Source organism: Cydia fagiglandana, chromosome 8 (genome assembly GCF_963556715.1).
Source record: "Cydia fagiglandana chromosome 8, ilCydFagi1.1, whole genome shotgun sequence".
Lineage (NCBI taxonomy): Eukaryota > Metazoa > Arthropoda > Insecta > Lepidoptera > Tortricidae > Cydia > Cydia fagiglandana.
Genome location: NC_085939.1, coordinates 21224395 through 21240233, shown reverse-complemented (window position 1 = coordinate 21240233; position 15839 = coordinate 21224395). Strand labels below are relative to the sequence as shown.

The following is a 15839-nucleotide window of genomic DNA, read 5'->3' as shown; positions in this document are numbered from 1 at the left end:
ATTTTATTCTGTTTTTAGTATTTGTTGTTATAGCGGCAACAGAAATACATCATCTGTGAAAATTTCAACTGTCTAGCTATCACAGTTCATGAGATACAGCCTGGTGACAGACAGACGGACAGACGGACGGACGGACAGCGAAGTCTTAGTAATTGGGTCCCGTTTTACCCTTTGGGTACGGAACCCTAAAAACGTGACTATGTGTACCTGTACTGTACCTGAGTCGTTGACTTTCGATGTTTTATCCACAGAAGTGACCTTTTTCTGAAATGTGTTTGACCCATAAACCGACTTTCGGATCCAACCGTTCGGATTGAGACTAAGTGGGGCAGATCGCTGAATTAACTGTTATGTGATGGTTTATTTTACCTTGTGATGTCTAATAGGTATTTTTGATTATTTAGACTGTAAAAAAGTTACTGGTTACGTTTATTCAAAAATACCTTAACTTTCAGTAAAAAAAAATGTTAATGAATGCGTAGGCTACGAAGTAGTAGTATTTCCTCCTAGTAGTACCTAAACATAAATACCTAACATATTTCCGGTTTTACCCTTTGAACGCCACGCGTATCGCGTGCAGCGCGTCATCGTGAATCTTGCCGGAATGCACGTAGGTTGATATTGGGCTGTGGGTACAGTCATTTGTAGGTAGAGTCAGTGCGCGTCATTTGACGTCGTTGACGGTCAAAGGGTTAAAGATGCATTCATCGCTTGGGTTCAGGCTTAGAAGAGTCAGCAGACGAGTTCAAGTGCCCCATGATCCAGTCGTGAATGACAGGGTATGCTAGGCGCGCGTAGACCCCGGGGAAGTTGCCGCGCGCGCACCCGAGCCCCCAGGACACGACGCCGATCAGGACCCCCTCGCTCACTATTGGTCCGCCGCTGTCACCCTGGAAACAATAATAAAAAAAAAAAACCAACTACCAATATAACCTGAGATTTTTTTATAATTCAGATAGGATTAAAGAACCCATACTGTTTGACTTTATAGTTGACCAAAAGGCACATTAGCCCAGATCAAGATCACCTGAAATCCACCAATAAAGTGCTCTGGCTCAAGGCACGGTCGATTTTACAAGCTTTAATTTAGTTTCACCTGACCGTTGTCTGTCTGTCTGTAATCAAATCTTGCAAGTTAAATTTGATCCACTTCCCGGTTTCCGATTGAGCTGAAATTTGCATGCGTGTATAAATCGGATGACAATGCAATATTATGGTACCATCGAGCTGATCTGATGATGGAGACAGGAGGTGGCCATAGGAACTCTGTGATGAAACAAGGTAACCTAATTGTGTTAGGGGTTTTTAGAATTGTTTCGATGAGTATTAGTTGTCTGTCGTAAGAAAAGTACAGTCAGCGATAAAAGCTTGTAACAAAAATCCCACCAAAAACATTCTGTAAAAAACTAGCCAAGTCTCGATGGAGCTGCTTGTTTATCTCTAAAAAGTAATGAAATCTAGACAAAGTCGTGCCAAGTCTAAGGTTCCTTACTGCGATTTCTTTATTATTATAGTTAATGTTGTGTGACTTGGCCGTTGAAGGGTACACAAGGGTACAAAACCAGGTGCTCCATGACACCATTGCACCAATCTGTCGCCAGAACCGCTACCCATTGACGATAGAAAATTGCCACTTGGAAAACGTTGATTCAATAACCAGTCAATTGTAGGCTTGATAAAGCTGCGTATTTCAATAATACTTATGTATGGGCGAGCCTGAAACAAACACTTCTTTTTGGTGCAATGGCAGATTGGTGCAATGGTGTCATGGAGCACCTGGTTTTGTACCCTTGTGTACCCTTCAACGGCCAAGTCACACAACATTAACTATAATAATAAAGAAATCGCAGTAAGGAACCTTAGACTTGGCACGACTTTGTCTAGATTTCATTACTTTTTAGAGATAAACAAGCAGCTCCATCGAGACTTGGCTAGTTTTTTACAGAATGTTTTTGGTGGGATTTCACTTCTTTTTGTAGAAACGTGGGCATATTGATTTATTTTATTAGATTTTCTTATTTAACACATTTTTTTTCTTTTTATAGGAGTAGTTTTTTTATTATTACAAATCTTTCTTTTCTTTTTTTCCGGTTCTGATTCTTGTACAGTAGCAACAGTTTTTCGTATTGCCCATTCATTAAATCTAATAATTAAATAATAATCAGTAATCCGTCACTAATCATCATATAATGACTTGGCAATCGCACATAATGCTTTACTCGTACCGTATTCGTAAATATGTGTAATGCTCAAACTGCAATTAGCGCTAGCGTTATGTTCAATTAGAATTATTTTTAATAGGTTACGATGATCCTTTTGTCATTATGCAGCCGTGCGATGGCCAAGTCATTATACGTATTACAAATTAAAGATATCTTATTGATACGGTTTTAACACCCCCTGGCACTGATTAAAATAACCGACTTGGTTTCACATTACATCTCAAAACTTTTTTGTAGTAAAAGCGTTACGAGACTTGCACTGATTAAAATAACCGACTTGGTTTCACATTACATCTCAAAACTTTTTTGTAGTAAAAGCGTTGCGAGACTTGCACCTTTTTACATGTAATGTTTTTGATGGGATCTCATCTCTTTTTGTAGGCAGTCCTTCTTTTCGGGTACTCATACCCATACTATGTATACACATATCATAAATAAACATATCTTCATTCATACTCACATCGTACATCGTAGTGTACCTTTACTTTACCTACTATTTGTAGGAACTGCAACAGTAACTTTGTAATATCATATATTTATATGGGATTACAAACTTACTTATGCAGTTCTTAGATCTTTAAAACGTGACTGATATTGCAATATTTTTAGGTTTTCCCTTTATGTGGCCATTAAACCCTAACTCTGTACCAAATTTCAGCTCTCTGAGTTTATGGGAAGTACTAATTCTATTCTGATGATCATGAGTGAGTTTCATAAATGCGAAACTTTGCTTTCGCTTAACTTCGGAACTAAATGACCTACAGACTTGAAATTTTGGATTTTAAGTATGTGATTATAGCTTACTAGATGACCAAAATTTCTGCGTTCTGGTCTTATCCAGAGGTTCTCAAATAGGGGCCTGAAAATGCGGCGAAATGGTTCCAGTAAAGGATGGTACGGCAGTTTTTGCTTCGCGCTCGACTTGGCGGGGGCACTGCCGTGCCCCCCGATTAAATTTTTGCTAAAAACTTATTTAAAGTTATTTGAACTATTTCTAGATTGTCTCCGTCTCTAGACTTCCTGACATAGTGTCGTGGCACTCGTGGCTTACCTGGCAAGCGTCAGGAGTGTTTTGTCTGAAGGAGCCTGCGCAGAACATGGAGGCGGGGTCAATGGCCTTGCGGTCCAGGCCAGACCGCTTGCACAGCTTCATGGAGATGGTGGCCAAGGTCACTGATTGGAGGACTGTCGCGCTGGCACCACCTTCCTGTAACAACAAGAAATTAGAAATAAAGGTTGAATAGGTCCAGGCCTACATATTTGACACTTCGTCTTCTATACATCAGAAAGCATCACTGATCACCCGTCATAGAAAACGAAGTGTCAGACGTCTAGGCGCAGACCCGTACCGTTATAGCGTAAATCATCTTTATCATCATTGGCCACAGCATCTTTGCAGATGATAGTTGCAGCGACTATAAAGAAAGTATTTTGAGGAGGTAGTCTACAGTCTACAAACTACTCTTATCAGTGGTAAACTGGCAAGTGTTCAGCAATACATATATACAGGTTTGTAAAGTCACAAAAGACGAAGATAATACACAGTAGGGTGACTGATATTGGATATTGTAGTTATTGATCACTAGTTTATAACCGTATTTTTTAAATCGCAGGCTTACCTTAAGTTTCCCCCACCCAGAAACAATGGCTGCCTGCTTGGAAAGCAACCTCTTCTCCCTCCCTATAATCCTGATCGGCAGTACTCTGGCCGAGAACCGGAGCGGGGTGTACAGTCGCACCATGCCCACGTCGTTGACCTTGCTCTTGATCACGTACTGCGGGTGCACGAAGCTGTGTTGCACGTCGTACATCTCGCCGCCGAAGGTCTTGAACGAGGAGCCGAGCCGGACGCTTAGGTCGCTGGCCTTGGCCCTGGGGAATAAATATATGGGGTATTTTAAACCCTTATCTAAATCTTGTTATAGATGGGTCATGGCTCATGGGTGAAGCTTGCCACCGGCCCTGGTATGACGACCACGACCAGTCTGACAAGAGCGTAACGGCAAAGAAGAAGACATGTGTCATAGAATGAGGGCATCCACTAGGCTGGCGTGTGTGCATAGGGCGGGTGAGCTGGTTAACGAAAACCTTTTACCTACTAGTACAATTATGACACCCACGTGTATGCGCTCGCGCCAGCTATAGCGGACGACCTGAGGCGGACAAACAATGGAAAGAAGGAACTGGATATAGACAGTCCAAGATAAAGATTAGAGTATAAGGCGGCGTTTCCACCAGAATAGATAATCTCTTCATTTAAAGGTAGCTATTACCATTTGCGATCATTTGGTTTGACAAATAATCATTTTATCGATAGCAAACAGTGGAAAAATGAAAAGTATTCATTTGGCTGTTATGTTTTTTCAAATAATTAAATAACTTTTGAGTTTTGTCGCATCCAAATATGCCACTCGGCAACTATTTCCCATACAACAGCAAGTTTTCCCGAGCGAACGAATGGGCCGTGACCGACAGTGGAAAGCGTGTTAATTTCAATTGTCTCTCTGTTATACTAATAGATAAATATTACCTTGAAGGTCGCTTATTGTAGATTTACCGGGCTTATTCATTGGTCAAGGCCAATCTTTATTAAAGACGACGGCGAAGACCAATTGGATATTTTTTTGTCCTTTTTTTAAGTTTTCTCAGAATTCGATAAAATTTGGTGGATGGGTAGAGTTCTCTATGCCGTACAACATAAGCGCAATTTCACCGTAGGTATGTCCCATCAAATCTTCAACTGTGTTACGAAAATTTGTCTTTTACAAAGGTCACGTCAGACCTAGATCACTACTTAACTTTATAAAATTACTAGATACTTTTATTCGCAAAGTGATTACACGTCGGGGCTTCTAACAGACAGAATTTATAAACATATTTAAACATATTGAAACCCACTAGCGAGACTATTCATTTATAGGTAATACAATTGAGTCTGAGCCGCTTTCATTCACCCGAATATTCCCGCGTGACCGGCTGAACACACAACGTTGAGGTCTGTAATCCGCTTTGTATTTTTATACCACGCAGCAAACACGGAGGTCAATTCTAATTTAACAGTTTGTAATAGTTTCGAACTGGTTTTGATACGACCGTGACGATCGTCTCGTTTTCACATCATGTAGCATGCGCCAATCATCGTAAGCTGTCTCCAATGTTGTATCAAAATAAGACCAAAACCGTAACAAGTTATGAAATCTGAATCGGGCTGCAAGACAATAAAGCCGTTTTCGGGACCCGCAACGGTCCCTTGGGATTACAGACCCCATAGTATAGAGTAGATGCCTATATTGGATAGAATTGGGAGCCTTATATACATGATATATGACTATGATGATGAGTAGGTAGGTACCAGTGGCGGCGCGTCCATAAAAGCCGATTCCTACCGGCTTGCCTGTTCTTGGACGTTTGAGCAGAATTATAAAGGAAATATGTAAGCCAAATTAGCCCCGGCTTGCCTATGGATATGTTTGACGCGCCGCCACTGGTAGGTACGCAAAAGGAATCGTGTGGAAACGTCACTTACCTAATATAAAACAGGAATAGACAAAAGAAATAAGAAAATGCACAAATAGCTGTAAAATATTGGAGCCTCGGTTCGGACAGCTAAACTAGACGGTGCTGTATGACATACCTAATTCATTATTATAGCAAATCAATAAGAAATATTTCTCAGTTATTCCAGTTTTTTGACGATGTAGACAGTTACACATCGTACTCTCACCTGTCTCTTTTGATTGTGAGAGGGGGGAGGAGCCCACCTACAAAGCCCACTCCGGCGTTGCATGTGTGTGCCATTTGGGGGCGTCATCTACCACGACGCCCCCGGTAGCCTCACCCTCAGCCGTCGTTCGCCGGGGCGCCAGAGTAGGGGAGGGTCAGAAACGTTTTGACCCTTCCAGTCATGTAGGACCGCGCAATATGTAGGCCCTCTACCCACTGGCCCTACTGGGGGCTACTACTATTTTATATGCTTCATCTTGTTAAGGTTAATGTGTATGGACAACAACAAAGAACGTTCTAAACTAAAATGTACGGTGAACAGAACAAACAACATTTCGATTGAATCTAACAAGCCGGCGGGACAGAAACACGTCGGTCCTAATGCGACGGATATTGCACGTTTCGATCTAACGATAAATTCCTGCGACTGTCGTAAACTCCGGTCTGGACACACACAGTGTGGACAAGTAGGACAGCTGGACGCAAATATGCCCCTATACCTAGGGGCACAACAGACTGAACAGACTAAGTACTTTTCACAACAAATCCCACAAAAATTGTTGGAGAATGTTGACACACTTTATAACTTTACTTTGCCTTCCTACTTACTGAAAAAAAATTTGAAATTACTAATTTTAGTGAAGGCGCAAATAACAGTATTTCGAATATGTTTTGACATTGATATGATACAATCGCTAGCGTTTAGGTATTATTGGGCGCGAATAACTCTACCGTGCTACAAATTAATAACAAAAAGATAACTTTGCTAATCTTTGCTGAGCTAATAATTTGTTCAAGTATGTATTCAAGTAGTCTATTTGTTACAGTTTGTAGCGATGCTACATATTTGCCTATGATAGATACATACTTTTCCATACGAGATAACCTATACAACATTAGTGTCGCATTTTCGACAGAATAACATACACCAGAGTATGACACTTATGTAAAACTGTAATGTACCTTCTCAGCTGTAGGTTGATTAGCATATACTGTCTCCTGGCTAACTGGTTTCGAAGAAACAAGTCCAAAGAGGATGCCACTCGAACGGAACTTGTCACCCAGATTGTGCAGAGGTTGTTGAACCAAACCTGGCTTCACGCATATCAAAATGATCCTCGTGATCCACCCTAACTGCTCAAGTAGGTCACATCCTAATTTAATTTGTATTTTAGAATCATTTATGAAATTATATAAAAACATAAAAAAAGACTTTCGTTGGGTAGTCGTAAGTGTGACAGCCCGGTGACAGCTAAGAATATAGGCGTTTTGTTCAGGCATAAGCAAGGATATATTCCAAAGGAAACAAAGTAGAAACGTACGATAAAAATGTAATTATTAGAAATTATTATTAACCACTTAAAATATTACAAGTATTAATGATCATTGACATTTTTCGAGAAACATTTGATTTAGAAAAGATTTAAGTTGGTTTGACGTTTAATGTGTTGATGTGAATCGAAACGCAACGTGTCCGGTAGGAGAAGATTTCGAGCTGTCACTGACACTTACACTTGGAATGGGAATACGCTAGGATGCGGATGGTTTCTAATTAAAGATTAAGAGGAATTGCCTCGTCTCCTTCCGCCGCCTGGTCCGGCTGGTGGGAGACCGATTTGTAAAGTGCGTATATCGCTGTGCGTGAATTGTGCGCGTGATTTACTTAGTGCGTCCCGTGTCGCCGATGGACGTGAGCACGGTTGGTGATCGTGTTCCCTGGCGCGCTGTTGCGCGTCCCCGATTTTGCTGAGCGTCATGCTGGCGCTGCCTCTACGCCGTAGGACGCGGCCTTGACTTGCAGGTCGTGTGTCGGATGGCTATGCTGCCGTCCGACGACTCCAAGGTGTCTTCGTGCGGGTCCTTCCCGTGAAAGTCCGAGCGCCGCGGGTTGTTCTCGCCTTAGCTTGTCACAGCTGGGGCTCGATGAACGCCCGCCGCTGATCTACGTCGATCTGTCTGCTACGCTAAGTTCCAAGATGAAAGCTACACCCGGTATCCGTGAGTGCACTAGACTTTCGTTTTAGGTTTTGGCCAAAACTCCGCGTTTCGCCCGTCTCGCGATCGTAGATTAAGGATTGCCATAGTGTCACCCCACAGCCGCCAACGGCTTATAGAAACAAATTGTATTTTGGGTAGCGCCCGCCCCGAAGCGGAATGCCTTGTAATTATTTAGTGGGGTGTATTGGATTGCATGTCCGATATTTGGTTTTATCTTTTCAATATCCTACCAGGTTCCCATTGACCAGGTTGGAGTGGCAGGAGGACCCTTGTACTCCAATAGTCCAATGTTTTGCTGCGGATCTTATCCGAGGCATTTTTCCCATTAACTATTTAAACATTTAAAACCTTATTATTTTTTATTCACTATAATGTCACGCTACTTTTAAATCATTATTTTTTATTCACGACAAGTTTTGATCTTATTTTGATACGACCTTGAAGATCGCTCATACTGATTGGTGCATCCGAAATAAAGTGAAACTCAAGTGAAAGTCGTTAATACACCAGTGCCAATCACCAGGACAAACGGCTAGGTCGTATCAAAACCGGTTCAAAACCATAACAAATAGTTAAGTGTGCATCGCGTCGGGCTCCAAGTTGAGATTTTAAACTTAAAATTGTCCTCAAGAGTTGTACTTTTCTCTTCTCACTGCGGCTCAAGGACTTACAGGACCAAACGTATGTCCCCATTTCGCAGTTTTATTTGACGCCGCTGTTTTGCATCGGAAAAAACACAATTCTCTTGAGGATAGATTGAAATTGTTCTCTATTCCCGACCTAGAGGGGACGGGGTTCGATGCCTGGCGTCGTTCCTATTGCTCTCAACTCTGACTTTACGCAAATTGAATTAAACTAAGTTACCCATCACACAACTTTGAAATCCATTTCGTTTTCACACTTTAAAATCCAAAGACTGCGCTGGAACTTGGTATTATTATTATTCAAGACCCTTAACAAAGTAAATACATATGTCCTTATTATGAAGATTGAGTTGATTTGAGAGCCGATAGAGAAGATGAATAGAAACGCCAATCGAAACTTAAATAATATGTTATAAAAATAGTCAAGTGATTTTCAGAGCATCTGGCAGTTCTGGCACTCTACCTTTTTCTACCTGTATGTATGTTTTAATCCTTTAGCGTTTAACTTGTTGTCTTGACCAGGCTTCTTGATATTAGAGACAAAAGGTGGCCAAAGGATGTATAAAATAACGCAACCTCACAATAACAGATGAGATGAGTACCTAGTAAATGACTGAAGTAAAAGCACATTTGGTTAAAATAAAGGTACATAAAAATGAGCGACGACAGAAAATATTTATTTCTTGTAAACGTCACGTCACAAAAACCCTATTACACTGTTTGTCCCGGTAACTCGACTCGAGTTGACTTGTACAACCAAAGGGAACACTCGTGTATCCACGACTGATCAATTTGCTCCGGGCTGCCGTGTGATTGTAAGGGATTGACGCCTGTATTGTTCAGGCTAGTTATACGTTCGGGGAGATGCCTAGTTAGATGGGCACGTCGGCTATAGAGAGAAGGAAATCCTATAGGACACACGATCATGTAATACGTCTTCGTATTTGCTTTTATACTATCGCGTGTATGATATCTATACCATTCCCACGGTAAAGTATAAAACAAACCCGATACCTACTGTTAGTAAAAACTTGTGCTTTAATAGCTTATTGTCTAATGTCAACTTTAGACTGCCAAAGTTCAAAATGCGTAATAGCAGTAGCGTGTTATGTAGTTATTTCTGTCGCAGCACGGCTTGTACGGTACTTATTCAATCAGGCCTAGCTTGGTTGTGTTAGACACTTGTAGTGACTCCTATGACTCACCTTAGAAGACAGTGAGCCGCTGTAAGCAGCCATAAGTCGGTGATGACAGAGCCTCCGCAGATCGGGAAGGTCTTCTCTCGGAGAGACACTTGCCAGGGGACGGCTTCTATCGATGTGTTCCTCCCTGACACGATGCGACGTGTTGATGACACTCCTGAAGGCAAACATTGTGTAAGTACAACGTGGAGAAGACCCTCTAATAGTATATGGGAAAACCGTCTAAACATATATGCTCTTTCGTCGCTTCTATATCTTGAGTTTGTAGTTGTGCACAAAATTCACTTATAGAAGGTCGATAGAGCAGAATGAGCGAAATAGGAATGATTTCGCTCATTCGCTCTTGCTGTGTCCGAGTGATGTATAATGTATAGACTCATTTCTTATGTGTATTCTTGTCCCATGCCCATGACGGTCTTCCGAACCAAGAATTTTACATGCCGTTCTTCCCCACATTAACCTTACTGCCGTCCACAATGCATGTAAACACGCGAATACGTGTTTGAGAGTTAAGGGTGATGCTGTTATGGCTGTTACGAGTACCTAATAGAACAATAACGTATTACTCGCACTCACTCATTATTATTTTTATAAAAAGTACTAATAGAAATACCTCTTCTTCCGTCAGACTCTTCCAGCATATCTTTTTCATTGTCTGTAACAAATAAAATATACTTATCATTTCGTAAATTATATACTTACAAATATGTAAACCTATATAATAATTACATAGAGTCTGTTCCGAAAGAGAAGAGTCGTGGAATGTATTTAATTGGGCCCCATACTTACATTCCACGATTCTTTTCCTTCCGCACAGACTATCATTCATCATTGAATATCGATAGCGAGCGTTAGTTGATGTCCGATTGTCACCTTGGCTAGGTCCTTATACTACCTTATACTCCTGATATCGTTATTAAAATTTTTCCGCAAATGACTAAATTAGGAAGTGTTAATTAGCGAGGTCTACTAACTACTACGCAACACAGACACACAAGTGAACTGTTTGGTGAAGGATTAACACCCAGACAAACAGAGAGCTATTTATAGATAAACGCTGTCAGGATAGTCAGTCTCCTGTCACATTATGCCCGTGGCAGGGGCCGGGGAAAGATGTACGCACTGGAAACGGATGCAAAAATTAAAAAGGCTTTTCAATAATGGCATCGTTTTCCGCCCGACCCCAAGAATAGTCCGTCTAGCTAACATTAAATCGAAATGAGTACCTAGAACAAAGTGTACGTACGTGTGAGGTAGTATCTATAAAGACACGTACGTTACGTTTATAAAAACGTCATAGAAAACCGACATTAATGATGACGTCGCCACACTTCGTAGGTAATTGCAAATGGCATGCAGAGTAAGCTTGGTTCGACTTAAAATACACACAGAGAGCTATTTATGATTTTACACGAAACGGATTGACTATGCTGATGACTGAACCCTGACAGCATAGTAGGTGACAAAGTGAGGTAATGTCATAATTAATATCATATTTCTATGAAAATTACACTTTCAAATCGGTGTAAAGTTAATAGCTTAGACAGGTCTCTAGTGATCTCAGACACTAGTTAATATTTTGGTAAAGGATTAAAAGATCAGAGACAGACCCAGACAAACAGAAAGCTATTTATAGTTAAACACTGTCAGCGTATAGTCAGTCTAGTGTCAAATTAATTGCTGTGACAGCCTCGGCTGGGATTATAAGCCGCACTTTTCCAAAGGTATAAAAAATTAAAAAGGCTTTTAAATTCATTGTCCGACTTTAAGAGTAGTTTTTTTCATGTCAGACATTGTCACCCTAATCTACACATTACGAGTCCTAGCTGGCAAGGAGGTACCTACAATTTGGACGACGAAATCAAACAACGCTGACAAACCATATCGCAACCTGACGATTTATCATTAGGTAACATCTTTTAAAACAAAGTCGCCACCGTCACCATAAACTCAAAAAGTATTGAACGGATTTTCATTCGGAGTTCACTTATCAATAGAGTGATTCTTCAGGAAGGTTTAGTTGTATAATTTGTTAAGATTTACCCGTTCAAAGCCGGGGCGGGTCGATAGTTTCGTATAAGTAAAATCTTCCTGCCTCCTTCTGCATTAGCCTGCTAAAATAAAAAAAATCTAAAACGTACCAATTAGTTTGTCCAGCAGCTTAAAATACTGCACTTTGTAAATATCCCGAACTCGAGTGGTGTTCAGAAACTCCAGAATATTGTCCTTATTCCTCTCCACCTCGTTCGCGATTCCAGAATAATCTATACTCTCCTCCAGACCATTTACAAGCACATGTATTATGTAAAATATAAGCAAACGAGTCATGACTGAAATGAAAATATCGCAAAGGCAAATAGGCGTTGGATTTTTGATTGCAAACGTTTTATAGGTTAAGAAAGAGTACCTAGAGGTGAATTTCATTTATTATTTTTTATTTATCAAGCAGACACAGACGCAAGCGATATTTAAAAATATGGTTGATAAAAAAAAGTAGTTTAATATGAGATATCACATTGTTACTGGTAAATTAAATTCTCTATGTAGATAACTTGAGACTCCGGTGCCTTTAAAATATTATGTTCTTATCGATACCTCCTACTTAATTATATTTCGTCACTTCATATTTCAGATAGAAATATAGGTAGGTATATATTAACCATGTAGTTTCCCTATTGTAAATAGGTACTAGGAGGTTTGGGGGTAAAAAAAGTATCCTAACTCCTGGACTACCTGACGTACACCTAAAGCTACTACATAATATATCTATTTGAAAACCACGAAATTACGAACAAGTTGTTGTACCTAAACACTTTTTGTACCTAAAGAATTTGAAATGCTACTCAATCAATCATAAATGCATAGATAATCCTTAAATTACCCCGCAGGCAGCAGGGTTTCACGCAGGCCGCAGGGTTTCATGCAGGCCGCAGGGTTTCATGCGTTTCTGTAAGTACTCGGGCGGGACAAGATACCTAGAGATAATTTTATCTGAGCCAGTGGTTAGTGGCGTAACATATTAAGTATCCTCAATAAAGTAAGTACTTACATAGCATAAAAACATAATTATGTACTTGATTATAACTAATTGTGTACTTAACGATTATTAAAGTGGGTGTATTATTATAGTACCTAATCGAAATCATCACTCATCAGTCACTAATTTTCACCTCAAATACGAAATAGGTTATCGAAATTAAAAGAATTTAACCGGAAAACAACAAGTGTAGTGTTAAGTGCAGAAAGCAAAAACAAGTGATCTCAATTTCCACTTTAATTCCGTTAAGAAACGCGAGCTCCGGGAGAACAATACAATTTCCCGCAAAGCGGCGTTCTCGAAACTTTGCTATTACGTTTTGACAGGCGTTTCATTTTTACCGCTTTTTTTACTGAAAACGCGTCTCTTAACAGTTATTATGCTCGTAATAACAGTGTTCATTATTTAAAACTTCTGAAAAGGGTGTAAAGTTGAGAAATTTGGGTGTTTTAAACTTCTAAATCTAATTAAGGAGTTTCAGGTAGTAGATGTCGTTGTTTGGACCAATCTGTAATGAAATTAGTTTAATTTGTTCGAGTTGCGGCCGCTACAAGAGATGTCAAGTTTCGGTGGAATCTTAACTTTGTGTTCAGAGCTCGGGGACTCGCTAAAAGGATTCAGAAGTTGTTCTAGTTGTATTATTTATACAGTGAAGATTAATTGAACCAGAAGTATCTTTTAAACAACCCTGTTTGTTAATGTTCTATTATCATTTATTAATTTATTTGTTTACTCATTTGATTTTTTGTAAGTCTTTGCGTCGCGTTGTCGGATAAAATGTATGTACAACATTAACTACTGTCAAACACATTGATGTTTACACACGTTAGTGACAGTAAATTAACCCAAACGCTATATCGGCTACCTATACCTATCGTGAAAAACAGGTAAAGTGAAGATTTAATAAATTTCTTATGTACAGCTGCAGATATACCTGTCCCCCCTTGTTCGCAGAAGGAGGTTAGTTGCGAGTATCTTTGCAGCTTAGCTTACTGTTAGTACTTCCGGACAATCTACTCTTAAAGGTCAGAACAAATATCATAATTAACGCTTCGTGCCTGGCACATTGTCAAGCAATAATAAGACAATAAGTTAACATACGAGGGCGCGGTGCCAGAGTTCAAGACTATTGCCTGAAATTAGGTGCAATTTATAAGCTCCAATCCTTGCAGAGACTGGTTCAGTATGGAATGGCATTCTCCCAAATTATGTTTCTCCTCGCAAGGCGTCGCTTATTACCGACAGTATTCAAATGTACCTAGTGCAGCGAAAGCTCACCTTTTTATGATATACGAGGTATATAAATGAGCAGACGAATCGGCTGATTTACCACATATTTTTGTATATTTGATCGAACACAGTTACCGTGTTGCCTTTTTTAATGACGATAAAGGTCGGTCAGATTTTTCGCACAGCCAACCTATTCTATATCTGTGGAATGAACTGTCGCCCGCGGTATTTCCCGAGGAATACTTACAAATCTTCAACAAAAGAGCGTAGTCGCATCTACAAGGCCAGCAACGCGTTTGCGACCCCTCTGGTGTTCAGATGGCCACGGGCAACTTAGAGAATATAACCAACGAAATGGTCATTAACAGGCGTTCCCCTCTGTCGAAAATAGGCGGCCAATGGCCAACGACATGTCAACCACATGTATGGACTGACGTTTATCTGACATGGCTATATGTTTACGTTACATTTGATGTGCCCCTCCCCCTCAAAAAACGGCAGACTATTTTGTACCGAAAATTATAGACATGGCGTGTCCGTTGGTTATATCCTCTAAGATGGGCAACGGTAATTGCTTATCATCAGGCTTCATGGTCGTTCTTCCTCTTTTATAAAAAAAAATCTCGCCTCGAGTTTGAGAAAGTCCGACATTTACCCAAGACATACCTAACGTTAAAATGCCCTGTCTAGTAACACGTCTTTGCATGGACATTGACAGTCTATATTCACTCGTCTTTGAACTTAGTTCTCAGTGAATATAGAGTTCGACAAATTAGTGAACAAGACTCCGAGGAGCAATATAATTGTACACGGAAGTTATTGTGAGGCAAACTTAGACATACGAGTATAATATACGGCTAAGATTCAATGATAACTATATTGATAACTTTCAAATAACTTGTATATGTATATGTATGTATAGCGACATTTATTTGTTGTAGGTACAGCCGGTGTTTTCGAGCCAATTTAACTTTTTAATTATAAATTATTAAAGAGTCACACGAAAAAGCCACGCCTATCCCATAAAATCGAAGTTCTATTCTCGTATAAACGACGTGCTTAAATTACATGAGTACCTAAGTATTTGCATAACATATCTCTTGTGTAATTTATATGCAAAGAGTAGTAGGTAGCTATTTTGTAGTAGTTTTTGGTTAGCAATTAAAAATATCAGTGCCCTATATAGGTAGTTAAGTCCGAAACTATGTTACTCTATCAGGTTTGTTCCATCGTCCAATTTAAAAGCGGGTGTGTGTGTTTAAAAGTGAGGGAATTAGCAATTCCCGCCGGAGTTGCTCCCGCAGCGCTTGCAGCGTTGCCATCGCTCAGCGAACAAGCGAGCTGATCGCTCAGCGAACCAGTGTGAAGGAGCACAACCTAAATTGTGCGTTACATTTTAAAGGGAGTTAGCAATTCCCGCCGCAGGGCTGCTCCCTCAGCGCTTGCAGCATTGTCATCGCTCAGAGCTTACAGCGTTGTCATCGCTCAGCGAACAAGCGAGCTTATCGCTCAATGAACCAGTGGTATTTAAGGCTGCCATTCCATTTGAGACGGAGATAAGAATCAACCAATAGTACTTATTGGTTGTAATTCAGCGAAGCGGAGAAGATAACTGATGCTATTGATTGATTCCCGCATCATCGCCTCAGAGGAAAGGCAGCCTAATGTAGTATACCTGAAATGTACGTTACTTAATGGAGTTTCTAGCAGCATTTTTGTACTGACTATGCTTGTGGCGCACGCGCACGGCGCACAGTGTCGCACACTAGTGGAATCCCGCATA

At 40.3% G+C, this 15839-nt stretch overlaps 1 protein-coding gene across 1 annotated transcript; it reads right to left on the bottom strand.

The window, feature by feature from the left end:
- Positions 1-682: 682 nt before the first annotated feature.
- On the bottom strand, positions 683-12124 carry LOC134667086 (trypsin beta-like). The gene is made up of 6 exons (XM_063524378.1): positions 11931-12124; positions 10403-10444; positions 9793-9946; positions 3842-4094; positions 3274-3429; positions 683-890 (listed from the first exon to the last, which is right to left on the bottom strand). Exons 1-6 carry the CDS (start codon positions 12115-12117, stop codon positions 705-707), a joined length of 978 nt encoding a protein of 325 aa, XP_063380448.1. The 5' UTR covers positions 12118-12124; the 3' UTR covers positions 683-704.
- Positions 12125-15839: the final 3715 nt, after the last annotated feature.